At 43.8% G+C, this 17,929-nt stretch overlaps 1 protein-coding gene across 2 annotated transcripts in view; it reads right to left on the bottom strand.

Annotated features, from left to right (window-relative positions):
- WDR81 (WD repeat domain 81) overlaps positions 1 to 17,929 on the bottom strand; it is a 76,642-nt gene that overhangs the window by 34,565 nt on the left and 24,148 nt on the right. For both annotated transcript variants that reach the window (XM_056558696.1, XM_056558695.1), the window contains one exon: positions 2,054 to 2,219. In XM_056558696.1, coding sequence (XP_056414671.1) covers positions 2,054 to 2,219 — 166 coding nt within the window. The remainder of the gene's footprint in view (positions 1 to 2,053; positions 2,220 to 17,929) is intronic.

Raw genomic sequence — 17,929 nt, 5'->3', positions numbered from 1 at the left:
ATTTTTTTTTTATTCCTCCCATCATGTAGAACAAATGATGTGCACTACATCTACAGCATGCCCAGCACTGTAGCAATAGAGAGACAGATGGCATAAAATGTCTTAAACCCTTTAAAAATGGGTGGGGCTTCCTGATGTCACCACTGCTGTTTGCTAGCTGGAGCTCACTGCTAGCAAACATCAGCGGTGATGTTGCGAAGCTCTGTCCATGCTCCAAGTCGGTCTGAGAATGAAAGATACAAAAGAAGAAGAAGGGAGAACCGGAGCATGGAGCTGGGACAGGTAAGCATAGTTGTCATCAGTGTCACCTGCACTACCTGTCTGTACTGAAAGGTAGAGCAGGTGACACTCATGACAGATTTCCTTTAAGTACCAGAACAATTTTTTTTCTTCTTCTTTGTAGTCCAGCAACTACAAAGTACAAAAATGAGTAGGACAACCCACTGGACTCCTAAGCCTCAATGTTACTATGCCCATGCAATCTGTGGTGACCCCCTATTTGCAGTCCCACTGTTATGTCTGAGGTCAGTGGAGCATAAGTCACAAAATAAAAAAATGACATACAATATTTGGTATTGTGACAACCATTACAAACTATAAATGAAAAGAAACATGTCATCTATATTTGCAGCTAGGAGCTTCAGACAACATTTAAAAAAAACTGTTAGGGTACAAAAGCAAATTGTATAATAAAACATAACTGCCTTTATATTTCTTAGCCAAGTGTCAACAAGGAGGAGTTGAGCTGCTTAAGTGCCACAGAGCCTGACACGCCTCCTTGTCTGCCCTCACCTCCCAGACCCTTCTTGATTGTAAGCCAAGCACTGTACACTAGTGAAGGAGAGGCTGGATGGTAAGGGTGAGCAAAGTAGTGTGCTAAATTTTGACACCTTAGCAGCTCAGCTCCGCCTCATTGACACTTAGCTGAAAAATACAGAACAGCAATCCAACTGTGTCAGCAGCAAATATAGCTGACAGATTTCTTTTAATATACAGTTTGTTATGATCACAATACCAAATATAATGTATATCATTTTTTATTTTAAGACTTCTGCTCCACTGAACTCCGACATAAGAGCGGGGCTGCAAATGGGGGGTCCCACTTCTGATTGCATGAGTACAGGAAACCTGCATGAGTCCAGCGGGTGGTCCTACTCAGTGATTGACAGTTATTTCTGTATATAAACTCACACAGGGTTTACATACAATGTTATCACTCAGTGAGTAGGACCAACCACAAGTCCAAAATAAACAAAGATTTAAAAAAATAATTATATAGTCTCTTTTCCCACAAAACTATATATCACCACTCCTCCTGCTCTAGAACATGCTAATGGTAGACTGTACAGTACTTCGAACATAAGTTTAATTTAAAGCGTACCCATCAGATCCAACAAAAAAAAAAAAAACTTTTTTTTTTAAATATATCACTCAGTACCTAATCCTGACCATGTACATCCAATTGTTATGTGTCTAGCACCTTTGTTTATTTTTTTATAACACTTTTAATTTAGCTCACTAGTCTGAATTCCTCTCAAAGAGAGGGGGCGTGGCCTCACTGTGCAGGTCTCCGCCCCCTCCCTCAGTATGCTGTCTGCTCATATCTCCCCTAGCATTAGCAAAACTACAACTCCCATCTTGTCCTCACTAACAGTAGTGGGACACAAGCTGACAGTGGGAGGATTTTTCCTCCAGCTGTGAGCCCTGCGCTCACATCTGTCAATCAAGGAAATGTGTCCATGACATAGGTGATGATGCATGGACACAGAAGGACTAGTATGTGTCCAAGCAGGCAGGGGGGGGGGCAGTTGTTTGACTGGCTTTTTCAGTATGAAATACTGAAAATTTTCTAATGAAATCAATTGCAAAACCTATTGGTTTTGCATGCTTTACAACATATGAATAGTTTTTGTATCTGACAGTGCCCATTTAAGGTCAACTCATTTGGACCATTTATTCTAGAGAACCCCGTTCATCTATAGAAAGCAATACACAGCATAATTTCAATTGGTCAGGGTATAAGCTGCATTAAAGTAAATGTATTAACATATACCTGATCATGGATGTCCTGCAGTACAGTGAAGTTACCAAAGAAGATTCTGAGAGCATCGCCAAGATGTTGCTGGACCATTTCTCTTCCTATCCTAAGGCATATAAGGGAGATGAGACTGCTACATTTTACGCAAAGTGCTACCCGGGCTTGGGGACCACTGGGAAACCTGTAAGGAAAAAACACTCATTATTACAGATTATTGTTCAACTACCTTTAAAATAAAAATAAAAAATAAATAAATAAAAATGTTAGGTGTGATTGAGTTAACCTATTGTAACAGAGAGTCCAGGAGTCACATGTTACAACTAAAGATATAAAAGATCTATAAAGCAATTTCTGCACATTTACGTATGGGGAAGTCTGGTGCCAACCAAATTTATTCACATGTAGCAGACTGACTGGAGAAATTTCGGCAACTGCAAATTGGGTCCGTGCATTCTAAGCACATGGATTAGGACAGTGTTTCCCAACCAGGGGGCCTCCAGCTGTGGCCAAACTACAACTCCCAGCATGCCAGGACAGGCCTGCCCAAAGGCTGTCCGGGCATGCTGGGAGTTGTAGTTTGGCCACAGCTGGAGGCACCCTGGTTGGGAAACACTTTATTAGGAGGTTGTAGTCATTTTTTAAACAAGTTTACTGAGTTTAAACTGATCCTTATAGCTCACAAAAAGGGGTGTCACACAAAACTGAATCATTGCAAAGGTTTAGAGAATGGGCAACGTGTGAAAGCTCTGCAGGAAGTTATCGCAACATAATTTTTATAAAACTGCAAGATGCCGCATGGGATGGAATATTAAAAGGGCAGTTATATTATTGCAAAAATGTTGTCCATGTTGCTCTAGCTTTCCAAATAGTCATTGTGTAACATCTCCATAAAGTTGTACGTTCTGCATGAACATAAAAAGTGCCTCTCATGATTTTGTTTAACCCCTTAAGGACCAGGGGTTTTTCCACTTTCATTTTTTTCCTCCTTACCTTTAAAAAAATCATAACTCTCAATTTTGCACCTAAAAATCCATATGATGGCTTATTTTTTGCGCCACCAATTCTACTTTGTAATGACATCATTCGTTTTACCCAAAAATCTACGGCGAAACGGAAAAAAAAAAAAACACGCCATTTTGTAACTTTTGGTGGCTTCTGTTTCTACGCAGTACATTTTTCAGTAAAAATGACACCTTATCATTATTCTGTAGGTCCATACGATTAAAATGATACCCTACTTATATAGGTTTGATTTTGTCGTACTTCTGAAAAAAATCATAACTACATGCAGGAATATGTATACATTTAAAATTGTCATCTTCTGACCCCTATAACTTTTTTATTTTTCTGCATATGGGACAGTATGAGGGCTAATTTTTTTGTGCCGTGATCTGAAGTTTTTAGCGGTACCATTTTTGTATTGATCGGACTTGATTTTTTTGCGCGTACGCCATTGACCGTGCGGTTTAATTAAGGACATATTTTTTATAATTCGGACATTTCCGCACGCGGCGATACCCCATGTTTATTTTTACTGTTTTTTTTTTTTAATGGCAAAAGGGGGGTGATTCTAACTTTTATTAGGGGAGGGGTTAAATGATCTTTATTCACTTTTTTTTTTTGCAGTGTTATAGCTACCATAGGGGGCTATAACACTGCACACACTGATCTTTTACATTGATCAGTGGTTTCTCATAGGAAACCATTGATTGATGATTCTGCCACTTGACTGCTCATGCCTGGATCTCAGGCACTGAGCAGTCATTCGGCGATCGGACACCAGGAGGCAGGTAGGAGACCCTCCTCGTGTCCCACAGCTGTTCGGGATGCTGCGATTTCGCCACGGACATCACGAACAGCCCCCTGAGCTACCCGGCAGTGATTTACTTTCACTTTAGACGCGGCGTTCAACTTTGAACGCCGCGTCTAAAGGGTTAATAGCGTGCGGCACCGTGATCAGTGCTGTGCGCTATTAGCTACGGGTACCGGCCGTTGTTAGAGGCCGGGCCCGACACGCCATGGCCCCGCGTTATAGAAAGGTTAAGAACTCAGGACATACCGGTACGTCCTTGGTCCTTAACAGGTTAAATTTTATAATCCTCCCATTTCACTGCCCCCATCATGATAAACCACCCCCTGCCTTTATTTTTATTATTTTTTAGTGTTCTACCTTGATATTGCTCTGTATTTTCTGCTCAGTCTCATTCACAGACTGGGAAGGGGCGTTCCCCAGCAGGCGTGACATCATCTGCCACACAGGGGAGAATTTCCTCCCTCACTCTGCTACACACAGCCAAGAGCAGTTCAGTGTGTGAGATGAGCTATGATTGGCTAAGGCTGCACACACACCCCTCAGCACTCCAGACTGCATTTCCTGATTTTGGACTTCTGCCAGGCCAGCAGGAGTCGAAAGTTTGGGCAAGAGTTTCGGTGAGGCGGTGTGGCGGGGGAGGGGGGGTTGCGGCATATGTGCTCTGGACAAGTAGGGAGACACCTAGTAGCAGCTTTCTTAAGCACAGATAAAACATAGAAAACTTTTTCATTTTTTTTTTTTATTAAACAAAGTACATTAGAAAGATCTTTTTTTTTTTTTATTTACCATAGGAGTACCATAGCAAAAATGTGTTTTAATGACAGTGCCCATTTAACCTTGACAATTGGCAAAAGCTACTGCTGATAAAAATCAAATCAAAATGTAGATAGAAGATAAGAGTAAATGCTAGACAAATAACTGTCTCCTTCCAGCTTTTTATGCCATGTTACTATGTACATTCCACATTAGAATTATTATATTATTGACACCGCAAATATGGCACACAATGTTTCTGAATGAAACCAGTTTGACCTTGAGGATAAAAGAGACATGTCTATGGACACAGTATAGACGAAGAGGAAATTAAAAGGCAATTGTGGTGAAGTGTCTGCCACTGATCAAAGTTTTATTCAATACCAATGTTTGTTCAAGCCCATGAAAGTATTAGAGCACTGCTTATACAAGAAGAGACTCAAATGCATAATGAACCATCTCACAGTGTTTCTAGGCCTCTTCTTCACATCACCAGCTACATATGTGCACCATTTAGAGCCAGCCATTGTAAAAGTTTTGTTTGCTTACAGTAAATGCTTTAAATGAAGCTCTACACGGGTACAATGTAAAAGTTACGTGCACCGCCCTGCAGAAAAAGTGCCTCAATTGGTTCCTTCTCCCAAACACAATTTATTTCCTTGCACTAGATTGTGTGTCGGCATTGTCGAGTGAAAGTGTCAGATCACTAGTCTTCCCCGTGTTCAAGCACATGTCCCAGCCCACACCAATCACTGTTATCCATGTGAAGAGAAGTAAGAGCGCCATCCGATAATAGTTACTAGTAGGATTAGTCAGGTGAAGTGGCTGAATTAGGCAGGGTTCATACTGCAGAATATTTAGCTGGAGATTCCAAGAGCGGCAAGTGCCCCATGAATAAGTCTGAGCTAGGACAATATAGTCCCCATAGACGGCAATGTATTTCGCTGAAAGAATGAGCAGGATCAGTCTGCACTGTGCAGCAGAATCCCATTGACAGCAATGGGATTCTGCTGTACCAGAATATCCGAGCGCAATCTCTAAGTGGAATTACAAGCACCAATTCTGCAGAGTGACTGTAGCCTTAAAGGGGTACTCTGCCCCTAGACATCTTATCCCCTATCCAAAGGTTAGGGATAAGATGTCTGATCACGGGAGTCCCACCGCTGGGAACTCCCGCGATCTCTCCTGCAGCACCCCCTGTCATCTGGTGCACAGAGCTAAGAGGTCTAGGGGCGGAGTACCTCTTTAAAAAGCATCTGTACTTACAGGTAACCTTTCAGGATATGTTGTGGTCATTATATAACTTGTTCTGTATATGGCCTTTTCACCAGTTTACTCCTGTGCAGGCTCATTTAATCAATGGACTAGCTAATACATCAGCTCCAATACACTGCACACACACGGAAATCATGCTCCCCTATATGTCTGTAGTATATCCTCAGAAGCAACAGCAGCATGGAGAACATTATTAAGCAGTACTGAGTAGTGCAAGTTGTGCTTTGAGAACTGGAGTGGGATAGAACACTTACTAGAGCTATCAGCAGCTCTGTGTCTCTTTCTCTGCTGCTAACTTCTACTCCCTCATCCTCTCTGTGTAGACTTCTATGGGCAGCGGTAACCCGATCCCTCATCGATACAATCTCATAAAATAGTCATAACATGCGATTACTTTTTCTATAAATCATATCTGAAAGGGAACTACCATTTGCAGTGCTTTAGACTAGTTTTATGCAGTGGGCACTGATTCATTATCTGTGACTTTTCTCTGAAAGTCTCAAAAAAGTTTTTAAAAAGTTGCAGCACCGTGATTTACACACAAAATCACACCATGTCACTTCAGCCCAGGAAAGCAGTCTAAACGAGTAGCATGGGCGTAGGAGCCGGTTAATTCATCAAGTGGCGTGCGACCTTTGGTGAATTTGGTGCAGGAAGGTATATTCTTAGGCAACTTTTCACATATATAATAGAACATATACTAGTAAAATATTGATGAATGCCCCTCCTTGTGCTTATACACAGCTGCTAATGTGAGCAAAAAAGCTGCAGTGTAAAGCAAAGTGGACCGACACAGCCTGAGGTAGTGATGAGACAGGAGAGTCGTTTCAGACTACTTTAGTTGCTGCCTAGACTATCAAGTCCATGGCCAAACAACAAATGCCAAAAATATTAAATATCATGCAAGCATCCCTTAATGGGATAGCAACTTATATATAATTTGTTAGACCTTAACTAGAATCCCACTTTATAGGACAATTCATTTATTTAAGAGGTCACTTTATTATACTCTGCTCAATGTTCTCTAAGGAAAGCATTCCATGGTAATAAAAATGCACTTTGCATCAAGTAAACAGCAGTCATTGTATTAGGCAGGAGACATTTCTAGAAACTCCTACTGCACTACATACAGAGATTACTTAGAATCTCCCTAGAACGGTTACAACACAGTGAATTCTAAGAAATGTGCAATAAATAACGACCACAAGAAAACGTGAACAGTAATCCTTCAACAACCGCTGGTATTTACAGGACAGTAAAGCCAAGCTTTTTGTTCTTACTATGACAACGCACACTAAAGAATTTAGCATATTCTAGAACATATTCCTTGGTGTGTACTTCCCAAATTCTTGTAGACTGTGGGACTATGGACCATGAACCATTTTGCAAAGTTAAAAGGGTACTCCTGCCCTAAGACATCTTATCCCCTATCCAAAGGATAGGGTATAAGATGTCTGATCTCGGGGGTCCCACCAATGAAGACCCCCGCAATCTGTCATGCAGCACCCACCTGTGTCCACTGCACAGAGTGATGATCGCTCCGTGTCTGAGGAGTCACGAATACGGGGCCGTCACGCCCCCCCCCCCCCCCAAAGGCTTGCGTTGAGGGGGTGGGATGTGACGTCACAAGTGGGCGGAGTCGTGACATCACAATACTCCAACCCCGTAGTCGTGACCCTTTGGATAGGGGATAAGATATCTAAGGGCTGGAGTACCCACCTTAACCCCTTAAGGACCCAGGACGTACTTGAACGTCCTGGCACCCTGGGTATTAAGGACCCAGGACGTACTAGTACGTCCTGGTGTTTCTCCGGTGTCTGCCGCGCCCCAGGCAGAGATCGGAAGCGGATGCCTGCTGAAATGCTTCAGCAGGCATCCTGGGCAAAGCCAAGGGGTACCATGTAGGCCCCCCATGTCGGCGATCGCCGCAAATCGCCCCTGCGATCTGCGGCGATACCGGGCTGATCGGGTCTCTGGGACCAGACCGCCCGGTAATTTTGCATGATCCCGGCTGTCACAGACAGCCAGGACCATGTTTAAGTATAGGAGCGAGGTGCATTGCTGTAAAGCGACATGCATTGCTGTAATGGGACCCTGTATACTACAACTCCCAGCATGCCCAGACAGCCCTTGGCGTCTGGGCATGCTGGGAGTTGCAGTTTTGCAACATCTGGAGGTCCACAGTTTGGAGACCACTGTGCCCTTCCAGATGTTGCAAAACTACACATCCTCAGCATGCCCTTACTGTCCAGGCATGCTGGGAGTTGTAATTCTGTAACATCTGGCCCAACTGTTCTCCTCCAGCTGTTGCGTAACCACTACTCCCAATATGCCCTTCGGCTGTCTGGGTATGCTGGGAGTTGTGGTTTTGCAACAACTGGAGGCACACTGGTTGGGAAACATTGTCGTTTCCTAACTCAGTGTTTCCCAACCCGTGTGCCTCCAGCTGTTGCAAAACTATAACTACCAGCATGCACAGATAGACCGTGCATGCTGGGAGTTGTAGTTTTGCAACAGCTGGAGGTTCCCCCCCCCCCCCCCCTGTGAATGTACAGGGTACATTCACATGGGCAGGGGGCTTACAGTGAGTATCAGGCTGCAAGTTTGCGATGCAGCAAATTTTGCGCGGCAGCTCAAACTTGCAGCGGGAAACTCGCTGTAATCCCCCGCCCGTGTGACTGTACCCTAAAAACACTACACTACACACTAACACAAAATAAAATAAGTAAAAAACACTACATATACACATACCCCTACACAGCCCCCCTCCCCAATAAAAATGAAAAACGTCTGGTACGCCACTGTTTCCAAAATGGAGCCTCCAGCTGTTGCAAAACAACAACTCCCAGTATTGCCGGACAGCCGTTGACTGTCCAAGCATGCTGGGAGTTTTGCAACAGCTGGAGGCACCCTGTGTGGGAATTGCTGGCGTAGAATACCCCTATGTCCACCCCTATGCAAATCCCTAATTCAGGCCTCAAATGCGCATGGCACTCTCACTTCGGAGCCCTGTCGTATTTCAAGGCAACAGTTTAGGGCCACATATGGGGTATCGCCGTACTCGGGAGAAATTGCCTAACAAATTTTGGGGGGCTTTTTCTCCTTTCACCCCTTATGAAAAGGGGAAGTTGGGGTCTACACCAGCATGTTAGTGTAAAAAAAAAAAAAGCTTTTTACACTAACATGCTGGTGTTGCCCTATACTTTTCATTTTGACAAGAGGTAAAAGGGAAAAAAGCCCCCCAAAATTTGTAATGCAGTTTCTCCCAACTACGGAGATACCCCATATGTGGGCGCAGAGTGCTCTGGGGGCGCACAACAAGGCCCAGAAGGGAGAGTGCACCATGTACATTTGAGGTGATTTGCACAGGGGTGGCTGATTGTTACAGCGGTTTTGACAAACTCAAAAAAACAAAACCCCACGTGACCTCATTTTGGAAACTACACCCCTCACGGAATGTAATGAGGGGTGCAGTGAGAATTTACACCCCACTGGTGTCTGACAGATCTTTGGAACAATGGGCTGTGCAAATAAAAAATTTTGTACAGCCCACTGTTCCAAAGATCTGACAGACACCAGTGGGGGTAAATGCTCACTGTACCCCTTGTTATGTTCCTCAAAGGGTCTAGTTTCCAAAATGGTAGGCCATGTGGGGGTTATTTTGCTGTCCTGGCACCATAGGGGCTTCCTAAATGTGACATGCCCCCCGAGCAAAATTTGCTCTCAAAAAGCCAAATATGACTCCATCTCTTCTGAGAATTGTAGTTCGCCCGTAGTGCACTTCAGGTCAACTTATGGGGTACTTCCATACACAGAAGAGATGGGGTTACAAATTTTGGGGGGTATTTTCTGCTATTAACCCTTGCAAAAATGCGAAATTTGGGGGGAAACACATTTTAGTGAAAAAAATGTTTTTTTTTTTTACATATGCAAAAGTCGTGAAACACCTGTGGGGTATTAAGGCTCACTTAATTCCTTGTTACGTTCCTCAAGGGGTCTAGTTTCCAAAATGGTATGGCATGTGTTTTTTTTTTTGCTGTTCTGGCACCATAGGGGCTTCCTAAATGCAACATGCCCCCCAAAAACCATTTCTGAAAAACATACTCTTCAAAATCCCCTTGTCACTCCTTCGCTTCTGAGCCCTCTACTGCGCCCGCCGAACACTTTACATAGACATATGAGGCATGTGCTTACTCGAGAGAAATTGGGCTACAAATACAAGTATACATTTTCTCCTTTTACAAGAAAATGCGAGTGTAAAAAATGAAGATTGTGAATTTTCTCCTTCACTTTGCTGCTATTCCTGTGAAACACCTAAAGGGTTAAAATGCTGACTGAATGTTATTTTGAATACTTTGGGGGGTGCAGTTTTTATAATGGGGTCTTTTATGGGGTATTTCTAATATGAAGACCCTTCAAATCCACTTCAAACCTGAACTGGTCCCTGAAAAATAGTGAGTTTGAAAATTTTGTGAAAAATCGGAAAATTGCTGCTGAACTTTGAAGCCCTCTGGTGTGTTCCAAAAGTAAAAACACGTCAATTTTATGATTCAAACATAAAGTAGACATATTGTATATGTGAATAAAAGAAAAAAATATTTGGAATATCCATTTTCCTTACAAGCAGAGCTTCAAAGTTAGAAAAATGCAAAATTTTCAAATTTTTCATCAAATTTTGGGATTTTTCACCAAGGATGCAAGTTACCACAAAAATGTACCACTATGTTAAAGTAGAACATGTCACGAAAAAACTATCTCGGAATCAGAATGATAACTAAAAGCATTCCAGAGTTATTAATGTTTAAAGTGACAGTGGTCAGATGTTCAAAAAATGGCCGGGTCCTAAGGTGTAAAATGGCTGGGTCCTTAAGGGGTTAAATAGGTAAAAAGGTTCCTGATCACAGAGTATTTTTATTTTGTATATTATTTTTTATTAGACATGAATTAAACATTCAGCTCTTAAAGTTGACCCCTGATCACTCCACAATGTGTACACAATGGCCCAGATTTATCAAACTGTGTGAGAGAAAAACTAGAGTGGTTTTCCCACAACAACCAATCACAGTTCAGCTTTCGCTTTACCTCAGCTCATTATATCAGCTATGATTGGTTGCTGTGGGAAAATCTCTCTAGTTTTTCTCTCACACAGTTTGATAAATCTGGGCAAATGTGCATCAGAACTGGACCATGGAGCAATGGAAAAAGTGTCCTGGTATAACGAATCATGCTGTTTTCTTTTACATCAATGGTAGGGGCAGGGGCATGTACAACGGTAACAAGGCAACCTGACAGAGTTAGGCCTCTTTCACAGTGCTGTTGTGACACAGCAGTGCAACGCACATTAGGGAACCAGGGGAGAATAGAGGGAGGAAAAAAATACTGCATGCGACATCTTTTTCTCCCACTACTCCAGTTCAAAAACGACGGCGCCCGACGGACCCCATAATAGTAAATGGAATCTGACGGGAACCATTGTTGCCCGTTGTGCCCTGTCCGGAAAATGACGTTTTCAGACGGGGCATAACGGCAATGTGAAAGGTCCTTAGGGTTACTCTGTGGGCAATATAATATTTTGTTGGGAAACCTTATGCATTCCAGCCACCTTGTAAAAATTGTTCAAGAACGGTTAAAGGCTCAGCCTCTAATCTTAACATGACCGAGCATCTGTGGGATGTGCTAGAAAACCAAGTCTCATCCAGGTTGGGCTTTACCTCCCAAATGAGTAGACCTGTGACTTTTTTTTTTTTTTTTTAAGTAATTATGTGTATTCCTCATGAAATAAAAATTCTAGAATAATTCTCTGTTATTTTTATTGGGGATGTGCCCTATACTGTTTGTAAAAAAAAAGCACCCCCTCAACATAACACCCTTGTAACATTTAGTCATAAATTTAAGCATAACACACAGCTATAAGAAACATTCAATAATCGTTATTTCATGGGGAATTCAAGTATTTACTAAGACAGACAGGGTAGAAAAGGTCACCCCTTTTTAAAGGGGTACTCCGGACCCAAAATATCTTATCCCCTATCCAAAGGATAGGTTATAAGATATCAGATCGCAGGGGTCCCACCACAATCTCTCATGCAGCACCCACCTGTGTGAGCTGCACACCAGCGCTGGAGGCTCCGAGTCTGAAGCCTCACGACTATGGGGCCAGAGTATCGTGATGTCACGACTGCATGACAGATTGCGGGGGTCCCCAGCGGTGGGACCCCCGCGTTCAGACTAGTGCTGGGCAGTATACCGGTTCATAGCGAATACAGTTTTTTTTTTTGGTTCCACGATCCGAATTCTTCATATACGGCAATAGTGGTCTGGAGGCTGCTGCGACCGGGCGGTCAGGCGCTATGCCTGCGGGTTCCACAAGTCCCGCAGCAGCCTCAGACTCGGTGGCTGCCCCAACCTCGGAGTACATTCCCCAATCAGTCACCAGGATGGGGCTGCTGCTCCTCCTAACTGTCTCCTCCCGACGCCGCAGTGCCGGCCAAATTTCCACCTCACACCGCCATTCATTTACCCGCTCAGCCTGCCCTGGACTGCAATCGTCAGCCGCTAGCACCGCCGCCCGCCCCTTTCACAAGGTAAAAATGAAAATCTTCTAGAGTACACACTCGCTGTGCGCTATGCTGCGGCCCCGGCAGTCGGCGATCCTCCCATCTGTGTCTGCAGTCTGCTCTGCACTGCTATACACACACCTATGTGCAGAGTAGACTGTAGACAGGGCATTGCACTCTAGTGTCTTTTACAGACCTTTGGGTGCAATGCTCTGCAGTCTGCACATACCCTCCCACGTGTATAGCAGTGTGTGTGTAAATTCCTATACAGTTGGGGGTATAAGCAGAGCATTGCACCATAGTCTTTACTTCAAACAAGGGTGCAATGCCCTGCACATACCCCACCTGTATAGGAATGTACATACACACGGCTATACACATGGGGGTATGTGCAGACTGCAGAGCATTGCACCGTAGGGTCAGCCTGCCCTGGAATGCAATAGTCAGCCGCTAGCGCCGCTGCCCGCCCCTTTCACAAGGTAAAAATGAAAATCTTCTGGAGCACACACTGTGTGCTATGCTGCGGCCCCGGCAGTCGGCGATCCTCGCATCTGTGTCTGCAGTCTGCTCTGCACTGCTATACACACACGTATGTGCAGAGAAGACTTCAGAAAGAGCAGTGCACTCTAGTGTCTTTTACAGACCTTTCGGTGCAATGCTCTGCAGTCTGCACATACCCTCCCATGTGTAGGAATGTACACACACACACTGCTATACACATGGGGGTATGTGCAGACTGCAGAGCATTGCACCCTAGGGTGCAGTGCTCTTCAGTTTGCACATACCCTATAACAAAAAGTAAAAAAAAGTGTAATAAAGTGTGACTTTTTTTTTTTTTTTTTAACTCCTTCCCATTTACCCCTTCCCTAATGCAAAAGCTTGAATCCCCCCCCCTCTTTCCCATTTTTTAACTAAAATAATGTAAAAAATAAATAAGAAAAAAAAGTATGTGGTATTGCCACGTGTGTTAATGTCAGAACTATTAAAAAATAATGTTAATTAAATTGCACGGTCGATCGTATACACGTAAAAAATACTAAAGGCCAAAATTGCGTTTTTTTGGTCACTTCATATGCTATAAAAAAAATTAAAAGCGATCTAAAAGTCCCATTAAAACAAAAATGGTACAGATAAAAAGTACAGACCACAGCGCAAAAAATTTGTCCTCATACATCCCCATAGGGCAGGTATGTGCAGAGCATTACATTGGTCAGTGACTTCGGGCCTCTGAGTCTGCACATTCACTGCTATTCACATCTGTACAGACACTAGAGTGCAATGCTCTGCACATACACATACTCCCCACGTATAGGAATGTACTACACACACCTCGGAGCATTGCACTCTAGTGTATGTACATTCCTATGTTAGCGGGAGCGGGCGGGATTGGACAAACATTTTAGTGAGAGCGGGCGGGATTGGTCAAAAAAGTCACCGGGAGTGGGATTGAAAAACCAGTCCCAGGCAGAGCTCTACATAGTATACAATATTGGGCAGGTGATTTAAATGCTTCAGCTACAGTTGATCAGGGAAAATCTGCATTTAATAATTTGCTCATCTCTATATGAAGATTAACTTTGCTACAACTTTAACCCCTTAAGGACCAAGGGCATACCTGTACGCCCCGAGTCCGATCCCGTTCTATAACGCGGGGCCACGGCATGTCGGGACAGGCCTCTAATCACACCGGCACTGATCGCGGTGCCGCGAGCTATTAACTCTTTAGACGCAGCGTTCAAAGTTGATCGTTGTGTCTAAAGTGAAACTAAACTACCCCCGGTTAGCTAGCTCAGCGGCTGTTCGGGATCACTGCCGTGAAATCGCAGCATCCTGAACAGCTGTAGGACAGCAGGAGCAGGGCTGCCATCAGAAATGTCGGGGCCCCTTACACAGGTGAAGGCCTGGGCCCCCTTCCCCCAATTTACACATACACAGCCTCGACATAAGGCACAGGATCAGACCTTCTGACCCTGTTTTAATTGATTGATTGATTTAATTACCTCTAACAATATCTTACCCGACCTTACCATACTATGCATTTTAATTTGACCAAATGAGAAAAACCTGCGGGTTGCAACCCTACATACACATCCCTTATAAACCCATACACAGCCCCCCCCCCCCACATACACAGCCCCTAAACACATACACAGAACCCCATATACACACATACACAGCCCTATACACATATACACTGCCCTATACACATACACTGCCCCTATATAGACACACAGCCATCATACACACATACACTGCCCCTATATACACACACACAGACTCCATACACACATACACAGCCCCAATATACACACACAGCCCCCATATACACACACAGCCCCCATATACATACACACACACTGCCCCTATATACACACAGAGCCTCCATACACACACACTGCCCCTATATACATACACAGAACCCCATATACACACACACACAGCCCCCATATACACACATACACAGCCCTATACACATATACACTGCCCCTATATAGACACACAGCCATCATACACACATACACTGCCCCTATATACACACACACACAGACTCCATACACACATACACTGCCCCCTTATACACATACACAGCCCCTATATACACACACAGCCATCATACACACATACACTGCCCCTATATACACACACACACACAGACTCCATACACACATACACAGCCCCCATATACACACACACAGCCCCCATATACACACACACAGGCCCCATATACACACACAGCCCCCATATACACACACTGCCCCCATATACACACACTGCCCCCATATACATATACACCGCCCCAATATACACACACTGCCCCCATATACACACACTGCCCCCATATACATATACACCGCCCCAATATACACATACACACACACTGCCCCTATATACACACAGATCCTCCATACACACATACACTGCCCCTATATACACACACAGCCTCCATACACACATACACTGCCCCCTTATACACATACACAGCCCCCATATACACACACTGCCCCATCCACACACACAGCCCCCATATACATATACACCGCCCCAATATACACATACACTGCCCCCAAATACACATACACAGCCCCATACACACACAGCCCTCATATACATATACTCCGCCCCAATATACATATTCACTGCCCATATATACACACACAGCCTCCATACGCCCATACACTGCCCCCTTATACACATACACAGCTCCCATATACACAGCCCCCATACATACATACATACATACATACACAGCCCCCTTATACACACACACAGCCCCCATATACACATACACTGCCCCCATATACACATACACTGCCCCCATACACACACACAGCCCCCATATACTGTACATACATAGCCTCTATACACACACATACACAGCCCCCATACACAGCCCCCATACACAGCCCCCATACACAGCCCCCATACACAGCCCCCATACACAGCCCCCATACACAGCCGCCATACACAGCCCCCACACACAGCACAAATACACAGCCCCCATATAAGTTAATACCTGCATGCAGTGTAATCGACTCTGCTCCTCTATTGCAGGCGCTGGGCAGGGAGAGGAGGTGTGAGACACGTGGGCAGTCGTCACTGGCCTGCCGGTAACAGAAGGCCATGCGCAGGCACGTCTCTTACCAGCTGCAGCCAGTGTGAGCAGTGTGCTGCTCTATGGACGGCGCTTCCTCTAGCTCCAGCCCCCAACAGCCATACCCTCGCTGGGATGAGCTGGTCGTGCCTCAGAAGTAAAAAAAAAAAAAAAAAAAAAAAAAAAAAAAAAGGAATGTGATGATAGCAGCGGGCCCCCTCTCTGGTGTGACTGACTGACTGCTTGTACAGAGTACGGTTAGTCAGTCAGTGTATAGTGACACCCCGCAGCAGTCAGTGAGTGAGTCACTCGTGTTTGGGCCCAGTCGGGCCCCCCTGGAGGTCTGGGCCCCTTACTGGGGTACTGGTTGTACCCCCTAATGGAGGCCCTGAGCAGGAGGGTCCACTTACCTGCCTCCTGGTGTCCGATCACCAAATGAATGCTCAGTGCCTGAGATCCAGGCATGAGCAGTCAAGCGGCAGAATCATCGATCAATGGTTTCCTATGAGAAACCATTGATCAATGTAAAAGAACAGTGTGTGCAATGTTATAGCCTCCTATGGGAGCTATAGCATAGCAAAAAAAAAGTGAATAAAGTTCATTTAACCCTTTCCCTAAAAAAAAGTTTGAATCACCCCACTTTTCCCATTTAAAAAAAAACAAACTGTGTAAATAAAAATAAACATGTGGTATCGCCACGTGTGGAAATGTCCGAATTATAACTATATACCATTAAGTAAGCCGCACGGTCAATGGAGTACGCGCAAAAAAATTCCAAAGTCCAAAATAGTGTATCTTTTATAGCAGGTAAAAATGAATAAAAAGCGATCAAAAAGTCCGATCAATACAAAAATAGTACCCGTAAAAACTTCATATCACGGCGAAAAAATTAGCCCTCATACTGCCCCATATGCGGAAAAATAAAAAAAAAGTTATAGGGGTCAGAAGATGACAATTTTAAACGTATAAATTTTCCTGCATGTAGTTATGATTTTTTCCCGAAGTGCGACAAAATCAAACCTATATAAGTAGGGTATCATTTTAATCGTATGGACCTACAGAATAAAGATAAGGTGTCATTTTAATCGTATGGACCTACAGAATAAAGAGATGCCATTTTTGCCGAAAAATGTACTGCATAGAAAGCCCCCAAAAGTTGCAAAATTGTGTTTTTTCTTCAATTTTGTTGCACAATTTTTTTTTTCCGTCTTGTTGTTGATTTTTGGGGAAAATGACTGATGTAATTACAAAGTAGAATTGGTGGCGCAAAAAATAAGACATATGGATTTTTAGGTGCAAAATTGAAAGAGTTATGATTTTTGAAAGGTAAGGAGGAAAAAATGAAAGTGCAAAAACGGAAAAAACCCTGGTCCTTAAGGGGTTAAGGAAAGCCGTCATGACTTCCATCACGAGTCATTGGGGATTCCCTGGTGGCTTCTCCTCCACTAAGGGTGCATGCACACCACGTTTTTGCTATATAGTTCCCGTATACGGTTTCAAGTTAAAAACCGTATGGAACTGTATAGAAAACCGTATGCATTGACTTAACATTGTAAACCGTATGTCAAACGCATCATCCGGTTAAGTCCGTTTTGCGTCTTATACGGTTGTGTACGGTTTTTTACCCGTACCCAAAACTGTAGTCTACCACGTTTTTTGGTCCGGGTGAAAAACTGTATTAAACCGTATACGTTTTTTTATTTTTTTTTAACATGGCAGTCAATGGGAACTGTACAGAACTGTATGTGCGTACAGTTCCATCCGGTTTTTGACTTTGCACAGTTTTTTTCTTGGAATGTCAATCAAACAACTGAAACTTTATTCAAAATGGAGTGAAAAGTTAAAAACGTCTAAGTTTTTATTCTTAAAAAACGGAAGCAACCAGACATTCCTAAGGCTGC

The sequence above is a fragment of the Hyla sarda genome, chromosome 2 (assembly GCF_029499605.1).
Source record: "Hyla sarda isolate aHylSar1 chromosome 2, aHylSar1.hap1, whole genome shotgun sequence".
NCBI lineage: Eukaryota > Metazoa > Chordata > Amphibia > Anura > Hylidae > Hyla > Hyla sarda.
This window is presented reverse-complemented; position numbering and strand designations above follow the sequence as displayed.